At 39.1% G+C, this 10,461-nt stretch overlaps 1 protein-coding gene across 3 annotated transcripts; it reads right to left on the reverse strand.

The window, feature by feature from the left end:
* Positions 1 to 983: 983 nt before the first annotated feature.
* LOC127427437 (uncharacterized) lies at positions 984 to 10,245 on the reverse strand. 3 transcript variants are annotated; one of them, XM_051675041.1, is made up of 3 exons: positions 9,808 to 10,245; positions 2,785 to 8,639; positions 984 to 2,034 (listed from the first exon to the last, which is right to left on the reverse strand). In XM_051675041.1, the coding sequence occupies exons 2-3, from the start codon at positions 8,536 to 8,538 to the stop codon at positions 2,020 to 2,022; spliced, it is 5,769 nt and encodes a 1,922-aa protein (XP_051531001.1). In that variant the 5' UTR covers positions 8,539 to 8,639; positions 9,808 to 10,245; the 3' UTR covers positions 984 to 2,019. The 3 variants fall into 3 exon arrangements, with proteins under 3 accessions (XP_051531001.1, XP_051530999.1, XP_051531002.1); XM_051675039.1 differs by lacking the exon at positions 984 to 2,034 and having other exon boundaries at positions 2,098 to 8,639; XM_051675042.1 differs by lacking the exons at positions 984 to 2,034; positions 9,808 to 10,245 and having other exon boundaries at positions 2,098 to 8,201; positions 8,446 to 8,489.
* Positions 10,246 to 10,461: the final 216 nt, after the last annotated feature.

The raw sequence follows: 10,461 nt of genomic DNA on the forward strand, positions 1-10,461 counted from the left end.
AATCTGTCACTTACGACAGATTGTCACTATGGCAAAGAAGAAATGCTTTAGAAATTATGTTTTCTAAGACAGGTATTGAGTGAAGTTGCACACACGCAATGGAACACAGAACGCCGTATCCTCACCTGCTGCTTAAAGTCCCTATTAAGAATGACACAACGTTTGCTTTATGTGATGTCATGAAAGAACATTTGTGCCCTGCAGAATATTCAGTGCGAGCCCGCATACCCTTAATAATGTGTTTTGTCATTGCTTAGGTTCCCGCTAAGAGTATCATGTGTAAACTTACATATGCACCACACCTCTGCACATGAGCGCAAGGTATTTTAGAATACGATTGAGAAATTAGTTGGATTCAAACATTTACATGGCTAATATTTTTCTTCTAAACTGATTATTTTAGGTCTACACCACCCCTTCAGTCGGATGGAAATTTCATTTGGATCCAGCTCAGTCGGATCATTTTTGTGTTTACATGAAGGCTTTTCAATCCTATTGAGCTATCAGTCTGATTATAAATGGATTATTTGGTTGCATGTAAACATGGCTACTGATTCACAACATAGGGAGCTAGGGAGCTAATTGAGACACACCCACGGTGAATTTGGAAACAGTATGATGACATTTCTTTAGCTAAAATCAGCCTAAGCTTACCGAAATTCCACACTGTCCCTAGTGGCCAAAGCCATAAGAGCTGTTGGTCATATGGGCAGGTGTGAGCTCCATTTTCCAGGTGAAATGTCCACAGAGGGGTGGCAATAGTGAATTGTGAAGCGAGTTGTTTTCAGCTGTACAGGCTGTAATACAGTGAAGATGAATGCATATTTTATAAACTGTACCCCCCAACCCAAATCCCAAACTAGAAAAAATAAAAAAGTGTCTTTAGAAGGTAATATATTATTTTCATATCATTGAACACAAAAGAAATCCATTTTGCAATTGAATTTGTCAATCTGTCCGAGGTAGACTTATTATAAGGGGTCACTTAGGTTGTGGCGTAATAAACACAGCGTTTTGTTTTCACTAGATGGAAACTTAGAAAAACACATCTCAAGCCCCCTTGCATCCGAAGTTGCACTCTGTCCAGCTGTGTTTGAGCGCAAGAAAGTGTTCTCATCTTGTGCTGTCTGTTGTCAGTGTGGTTTGTTGCTTGTACAGAAGCGTGTTCTGTACAGCAGGAGTCGTGCCTATTGCCCCCTGCTGACTAAGACTCATAAAAACAAGAAGGTGGTAGGCCTGCTTCAAGCTTGAATTGCTCCTATGGTAGAAAAATTCCTTATTATGGTCCGGTGTTATTATGGTATACACAGTGTAAAAATAGCATGTTATTTTTTCTATCTAATTTATCGCACTGAATTAATGTGTAAAATCGACAGCCTTAATTAAAATTTTAAATCAAATTAATCTACATGATACAATTCATTGATTAATCAAATCACAATTAATCGTATAAACCCATTTTTATAAATATTTCACATTTAACAGTGTGAGAGGCAAGATGCAAAAGATCAAAGATGTCCATTTGACACGTGTGCATAGACTAAAATAAAAAAATAAAAATAGTCTCACAATGTCTTGAAATGTATTGATGAAGGCAGTGGGTTTGATACAAAAGTGGTTTTCTTGGCTATAGCAATGATGTTTTAAACAGGATGAATATAGAAACTAGACAGGCTTTTAGCGTGCAGACTGTCTAACAGTTACTGTTAGCACACTGTCAGTATGCTAAAACCCTTTAACCTCCAAATTCATCCCCTTTAAAGCACCACCACTCAAAATATTAAAGCTAAAAAATACATAAACTCAGTAAAATGTACAGCCCAATGTTTTCTGGAGGACCTACAGTAAGTGGCCCCCCTCATCACAGGTGCTGGTTGTCCCCACATCCCCAGATGACAGCCCTGTCCTGACTCATTCTTAGTTTCAACCCGACTCTACAGCAGTTTTAGCAAATGAGCACTTCACTTTCAGAACTCTACCTTAACCACTTGGCGGCGCCAGAGTAGCATTGTTACTGGTTTAGGTGGATGTGATCTGTTGGATAAAATAGAAAATATTATACAGATGTAGACTATAGATGTAGTATACATACAGAAATTTGCTTGTTTATGATACTTTTATTGGAATAGTTGTTTTTCTGAAGCAACCATCCCATCAAATTAATTTCTATATTATTCCAAAATGCACCCCTAAAGTGATGCAGTCAGCATTTGCCAAATATGCTGTTTTAAGCATATAAAACACTCACATTAATCTCAATTTTACAATACTTTTCTGCTCACCTGTGAAAAATACTGTGGACAAGTATATCCAAAACTCAAATACAAGATATATCAAAATAATCTGTTACATGGCAATTGTCAAACATTTTTGTGAAAGCAAAGGTACTTTCAATACATCATAAATTAAAACTTAAACCTCTTGCTTTTATAAATTAGACAAGTGCTTTTAACAGTAAGAGAACAATTATTGACTAACTTCAATAAGAATAAAACATTTACAATCTTTGTCTTGTGTACCGTAAACAGCAAACATACTAAAAATATTTTCCCATGTTTATTAGAATGCAAGTTCTCATGGGAACTGTGAAAACTATCAAATCTGTTATCTAAAAACAATGCAAATCCCTGAATTCAGTCTTCATTCAATATCTGGATCATCCACTGGCCCACATGGTCTATATACTATTTATCTAATCTAAATATGTTTTCATCTCACACTGTCAATTTCCTCTTCAGGTGTGTATTCTTGTGGCGTATATACAGACTCAATGTAAGGATGTACCTCTTTACAGTGCTTCTGATAAAAGTCATCCTGCATTTGTTTCTTGTTAGGTGTAATATCCTCCAGGTCATCAGGGGGAATGATAGATCCTGCAGTCCTAACAATAGGTTTCTGTGATGGTAAGGATGAGACAGGCACTGGAACAAAGCCATGATATAGCACAAGTGGTGGTGTGTTCATAACATCCAATGGCTGGGCTTGTTTTACAGCAGCCTCAGGAGACTGTACTCGCAGTTGCACATAACTTTTTGTTTCCGGGTCAAAGAAAGTTTTAGTTTTGACCTGTACTGGCATGTCCACCAGAAAGAATTGTCCTGAGTTAGGGTCCTGTAATAGCTTCCTCTGGGTGAATGGGAAGGACTGTGTTACAATATTGGTTGTGGCTGGTGCATAAGAATGTTCAGTGCTGTTTTGTCGCAAAGGTAGCGCCTTTGGAGTAGAGAGATGCAATGCTTCCACTGATAACTCAGAATTAACTTCATCCCCAGCTTTGTCAGTGCTTTTAGGCTTGTTTTCAAGTTTATCCCTTAAAAATCTATCCAAACTTTGAGTCCTACGTTCCAGTTTTCTGGGTGATTGTTTCTCATTGCTTCGACCTAATCTGTCAGTGTCGGTATTTGTTTTGCTGTTGTCAAAATGATCCATATAGTTTGATTTGTGATCTTGTCGTTTCTCAGTGCTATGGCTCTTTGTATCACCAGTTTTGCTTGTTTGTCTATCTTTGCTTTTGGTTGCATGTTGTAATGTTTTACTGGGATCATTCGCTTCCGTGTTTTGGCTCTTGTGACCACTGTGATGTCTAGCATTTTTATCGCTGCTTTGAGTTTTGGACTTAAGTGTTTCATCAAGGTAATGTTCACTATGTTTACTGCTGAGTCGGTCACTGCTTAGTGACCAGTGTTCTAATCTGTCACTATGTACTTTGTCAGTGCTGTGGCGCCTCCTCTCAGCTTTCTGGCTGCCACTTTTGTCGGTGCTCCTGCCTTTACATTCAGATTTGCTGTTAGCTTCAGCTTTTTGGATCCTCCGTGTGGCAAGCTTCATGGCACGCCGTAGAGCCTTCTCGGTTTTTGGAGGGACTACAGGTGGCTTGTTCTGGCCATGACTGTCGTTTCCACTGCAGACTGAACCAGATCTCTCACTGGGTGCCTTGGAACCCTCTGCATCCTCTGCCGGTGCAGTGCTAGAGATGTTCTCCTCCACTGTATCTCCAGCGCTTGTTGCACAGCTGTCCATCTCCTCAAATAAAGTGCTCACAGCAGAGCCTCGTTCCTCCTCCTCAGACACAGAGATACGTCCAACTGAAAGCTTTCCATCCTTGACTGCAGTGAGTTGAGATGCTGGAGGGGACAAGAGATGCATTGTTGGTTGGAATGGCTGGGGGCTCCTGACCGCTGTGTTACCTGGAGAATGCATACAGTCCTTGAAGATGTCCAGATCTTTTTGAGATAATTGTTGACCCATCTTGTGTAGATCCTTGGGTGAGTTGTGACTGTGCGATATTTGTGTGAGGTTCTTAGCAGACTCAATCAAGCAGTGTACCCATCCCCTTTTCTCCACATCACTTGGTGGAGAAACAACTCTGTCAGAGACATCTGACTCACTTTCATGATTGCTAAAATAACAGGAATCCATTTTTGGCCTCTGGAAATCCTCAGATTTTCCATCTACTTTTTCCTTCACATCACAAACCTCTGTTTTACTTGAGAAATCTTCTAGATTTGACTGTGACCCCTGTTCTGATTTGTGCAACAGGGAGAGTTCATTTGAGGATAGACTGCTGTGATGTGTTTGTTTACCATTTGATGTAGAAAAGGATTGCGATTGTCCAAGGATGTCATGTTCTGTAATACTGTCCTTTGTGCCTGTCTCTGCTTTGATAAACTCAAAGGACAAAGTTGTCCCCTCAGTAAGTTGTTCCTCATCTTCCCCCACACTTTTGACCCTTTCTGAGCTTGAAAGTCCAAGAAGTACATTTAAAAATTCTTTAACATAGCTTTTGCAATGACCTTTAGATTTGTTCTGATTGTCTCCTGACTCTTTCAGACTTACAAATCCCTCTTCCTTGTCCTGTGTTCCATTTACCTTGTTATCTTGTATTTCTTGCTTGTTGTTTGTGAGGTCACTTATAACCTTTTGAAAGTCTTGGGTGTCATCATGTTTCCTTTCTGAATCAGATTGTTCCTGACCTTTCTCTGATACTTTGGAAGGGCTGTCAGACATTCTTTCATTCTCTGAATCCATGTCTTTTTCGATAATAGAATAAGTTTCACTTTCAGGACAACTGACTGTGAGTTTTGGTATAACAGTTTTATGTTTTATTTTGTCTTTTGCAGCCAGTTCATTGGGTCCTTCTTCCGACTTTTCTGAACCTTCTACAGGCAGACATTTATGAACATCTTTGCGGTGCACCCCACTTTCTTTGTCATATTTCTTTTTCAGGGCTGATACGTTTCCTCTCACTGGGCCTTGATTCCTTGATTGACTTGGCTGAGCTTTGCTGACCTCCTTACATACCATTTCCTCAGTTTTGACTGATGTGTTACCTTGTCTTTTTAAGTCTTTATTGCCTTCTGTCTTTTTAACTACTCTATCATCACTCGGACAATCACTTATCCCCCTTCTTGGGGGTACCTTGGGTTTATAGAAATTTCCCTTTTTCTTAACACCTAATTCTTCCTTATACTGTCCCAAACTGTGAATATCTCCACTTTCCAAATGATCATCTCTTTTTGTATGCTCATTTGCATGACTTATATTTTTATTCATCAACACTTTCTCTTGGATTCCAAGTACTTTATCACCCTTGCTAGCATTATCTGTGTTCCTTTCTTGTTCCCCTATGTACAATGAACTTACACCATGTTTGGCCACCTCCTCTGACATCATTCCAACAGTTTTGCCACTTGTTTTAAAAGCAGATACACTTTTTAGACCATTGCCATCTTTTGTGTTTTTCTCCTTGTCACTCATCATGTTCATACTTGTCTGTTGGTCCTCTCCATTGATGGGTAACTCATGACCATCTTGTTCTTTTTCATAGCCAACTCTATTCCTATCATTGATTGAACCTCCTGCGATTGAGATTTGACCCTTACCTTTCAATTTCTTTTGTTCTCTTTCAGCAATTACTTCCTCTAAAGCTACTTTGGCCAGGTTAAATTTATCTATGATTAAGTTATCTTTCTTTAAGGGTACAGTTGTCTTATTTGGCACCTGTTCCATTGATGCAAATAGTGCTCTTTTTGCAGAAATGTTTCCCTTCATGGAGAAAGCCTCATTCTTTACTTGTTGCTCACTTTGAGTTTCTAAAACACTCTTTGATATGATACTGTTCTGGTCTTTATTTGTAGTAGCCTCAGCTCTGACATTAACACTTTCATTTAATAGTGGTCCACCCACTTTGGTTTGAACAAGTACTTTATCTTTATGAATGCCTGTATTATGCTCCTCTTGTTTTATCTCTTCTGTTTTTGGATTTTTGGAATGCCTGCACCACTCATCATTATAATTTTTATCATTTATAGCCAACAACACTTTGTTTGCACTAAAGTCACCATCATTATCGTCAATGTCTGTACTTACAAATCTCTGACTTTTAATGTAATTGTTCTGTCTTGCAGAAAACACGTGCTTTGCTCCTGCCTCCTTTCTGTTGGGTTCCTTTTCTTTTACAGGGCTTTTCTGTTTGCTGACTTCTTTATTTTTTAACTTATCTTTGGTTTGACTTCCATCATAAATGGCTTGTTCATCCGTTTCTTTTACTTTTGGGCTTATTCCAGACTTGTTCTCAAGAACACTTTCTCTATATAAACTTACTGTGGGGTTTTCAGTATCCATCACTGACTCTAGGGGATTCATTTTGCTTGGCAGCTCTTTAATGACACCTTTAAATAGTTTACTTGGATTATTACTCTCTGTATTATGATGTTTGCTGTGCTCTTCATCTTTATCTGTGAAAATACAAGAGCTGGTGTCAACCACAGTTTGAGCATTTGCTCTGATGTTAATTTCCTCAGGACTAGCTTTTGGATACAACTGTAGTGATGGGTATACTGCCTTGTTAGCTGCAGGGCTCCTGTTTGATTTGAAGGGACTTCCAGATTGAAGCAGACTTAATGCCAAATAGTCATCTGGCATACTTCCATTTGCAATTCCTTGAGGAAAACAAATTTGAGCGTCTGTAAATTCCAAAAGGGTACTCATTGGAGAGATGATGGCTTTTTGGCAAGCAGGTGATATAGTTTTATCTTCTGAAATATCTGGAATTTCATGTAAATCTTTTGAAACTAACACCTTGGGCAGGGGAGACTCTTTGCTTTGACCTATTGTATCCAAACCTTTAAACTTGGGCGGGCTATACATTGTCTTAACCCGTTTTCTATTGTCCTTGAGATTGAACAACAAGTTTGATGCAATGGATTTGTACCCCTCTCGCTTAATCTCAGGTAATGGATACATCTCTCTCTCAGGGAGTTGTGGAAATTCTAGGGCAGTTGGAGAGAGCACAGCTTGCAGTATCTCTGAGGTCCCTGTCCCATGTCTGGAAGGTATAACTGGTGTCAAAAGCTGTGAAATACTGAAAGGAGTTGAAGTAGTGGAGGTCTGGTCCTCTATTGTCTGCACCTCTTTTTTAAATGGTGGTGCACTTCCCTCTTCAGGATTTGACCTCTTGCAAACTGGTAGGTTAATGAGAGAATGCCCCACAGGAAGAGCACTCTTTGCTCTGCTTCTGTTTTTTCGCCAGGGGACACAAGTCTCCCCCTTTTCTGAATTACATCTCTGTTCAGCAGCAAGCAGAGAAGCCTTACTTGGAATATTGTACTGTATAATGTGCTCTGTCTCTATCTTTGGTTTTGGGGGTACACTGGGTGGAGTGGATTGCACAGACTCAAGTTGTGGCTTAGATTGATGAGTCTCTATTTGTTTGGGGCACTTTTCAAAAATGTTTCCCACTGACCTGGGGAAACTTAATTTATAGTGTCCATGTGCTGCAGCTAATTCTTTGTAAAAAGGCGAATCATACCATTCTGGTGACCTATTGCTTAGCATAATCTCTGAAATGTTCTCCTGCCCAATTGAGAATTTATTAAAATCCCCCCATGACAGGAATGGGCTGAATTCACTGTGAAGGAAAAAGTTTTTGGATTTCAGTTTTCTCAGTTTGTTGTTTTTGCTATGTTTACTTTTAGAGGATTTTTCTGAGGGTATCGATGCATCCTTGTTTGATTTTTTGGCAGACCCTTTTTCAGCTGATTTGAGGTGATTCTCGACCGTGGAAAGATGTTCCGCTGCCAAACTATGATGATCTGCAGAAAACTCTGAGAGCTCCTTTTGGATGCTGAGTAGAGCAGATTTGTCCCATGAATCACCATTTGTCATCTTAGTATCTTCACCGTTCTTCTTGGCCTCAAACACTGCAAAAAGTGACAAGTCTTTGAAAGACTGATTTGATCTACTCAATGCATCATTCATGCCATTAAGGGGGTAAGAATTAAGTTTCTTAACAGAAGAAAACAAGCTCTCTTGGGTCTTTTTTGAGACCTCCTCCACCAGTGGCTTGTGGCAGCTGACTGGAGAAGGAGAGAACTCCGAGTCATTATAGATTGCTTCATCTCCAATACATAGACTCTTGAAAGAGCGATCTGTCAGACTCATTACCTCCCGATCTATTTCATCCATAAAGCTATCAAGATAACGGAGGTGCTGCATGCTTGTTTTGTGGCTTGTATGCCGCTTCTCCTGGTTGCTCATGATGAATGCTTGTGCCCAGTTCCTTCAATCTGATGCTGAATTACCTGGTGTGACATTTCTTGCAGTCATCACCACATATTGCCCATTACATTGTGATTTTCCTGACAAAGAAAAAAGAAATAATATATATATTTGCCAGACAACAGTGAAAAGCCAAAAGTCAGTAACTTTAAAACAACTAACTTTTATATTTAAGAACAAAAACAGCTTATTGTTTTGACCTCAAAGGTGGGTGGTTAACCAGCCTGTGACTATGTACAGTAAAGAAAGGTACACCATGCCAAACACAAACTATTTTTAGAGGAAGGCAGATGTCTCTCTGCCCTTTCGCATACACAGGCCACCTACATAACCCTTTGCAATCATTTGGTAAAACAAATGCATATTTAAAGTTCGCAGAGGACCTATAAGTGTTCTGCTCAACAGGTCTGCTTTCAAAATGAAATACTTTTTCAACACTGTTCAAAATGAATTAATATATGCACAGAAGAGTACAATCACCATGCATTCAACCAAAACAATAGTGTTAAAAGGCATTTTATAACAGACTTACGAGTCTGTGATCCAACATGTTTGTTGAGTTATTTGGACTTCAAAGAATATTAATTTGTCATCATTCATTAACTATTTTATTGTAGCTGCTGCACTGTGTGGGTAAGCCGGGAATAACTCATTAAACCATGTGTATCCTCTGACCTGAAACAAGCACCCACCATCACAGCTCATAACCGTCATAGAAAGGGGATGTGCCTTAAAAGTGCAGGTTTTATACTACATGTGTTTAGCAGCATGGCATTTGACACTTTTGCGTAACTCTTGAAATGTCATCTAATTTTTTAACTTTCAAATGCTGACCAAGGATAAATCTCTTCAAAAATTTATGAGCACACAGAGATATGCGCTAAGTAGCCAAGAAGATTTGGAAAGCACACATTTTTTCCACTGCCGATTCCATTTCAACTTGCAGTAAGAGTAATTTCCCACATCTGTTATTTTATTTATGTGAAGCGAAGATCTCCAGTATGGTGATCTTCTGACTAACCTCAAGGAAAGTTTTTCAAAATAACAGGCTGTTTTTCATGAAATTGTGAAAATGTGAAATAGCTTAACATCTTAGAATGTATTATTTTTAAAAGGAAAATAAAATATACACTAAGAAAATATCAAACAGATATTCTGTCAGGAAAATAGTCACCTTCAATGAACCATATTCATTTTTAATTCAGCAAAGTAAAAGCAGAGCAATCTACTGCAGAATTTACCCCTTACCTTTTTTTGAGGTTACGTATTTCATCCTTTGACAAATCCATAAGAGAAAAATGGTAACATGATCCTCACAAATCCTTACAGTAAATTTCTCCCAATCCACCTAGTGAAGACGTACTTTTCTGTTACTCCAAACAAAAACACTATCAAAATGCTCTTCGCTTGAGCATTGAATCTTATAGTAAAAATCCATTTTCAAATAAGCACTGAAAGAGTAGAACTGAACACACCCTACCGAAATAGTTGCCGGCAAGGCCAGAGTTGTAACACAGGAAATAGTTAGCAAGTGCAAATATCTGAGCGACTGTTCGGTGTCAAGTGGGCAACAGATGAAATAGAAATGGTCATCTGCTATTTTGGTACTAGTAGCATGAGCACCATAGTTCTAGTCTATACCTCTCAGGTCCTACAGAGACAACAACAGATAGCATGAACACTGCAGCATTTTCCTTCCAGTGGACACATGGGCATGTTGCTGTATGGTGGCTGGGGTAAGTAGGAGTTATTTATCTCTCACAAACAGGGGAGGCAAATATAGCTCCTTGCATCACCCAGCAGTGTCACCAAACTCAAAGTGTTGAATGAGTGGCTAATGGAATCTGATAACCATGAGACACTCACCCAGTTTATCACTCATGTTGCCCACAGTTGTTAAGC

The sequence above is a fragment of the Myxocyprinus asiaticus genome, chromosome 36 (genome assembly GCF_019703515.2).
Source record: "Myxocyprinus asiaticus isolate MX2 ecotype Aquarium Trade chromosome 36, UBuf_Myxa_2, whole genome shotgun sequence".
Lineage (NCBI taxonomy): Eukaryota > Metazoa > Chordata > Actinopteri > Cypriniformes > Catostomidae > Myxocyprinus > Myxocyprinus asiaticus.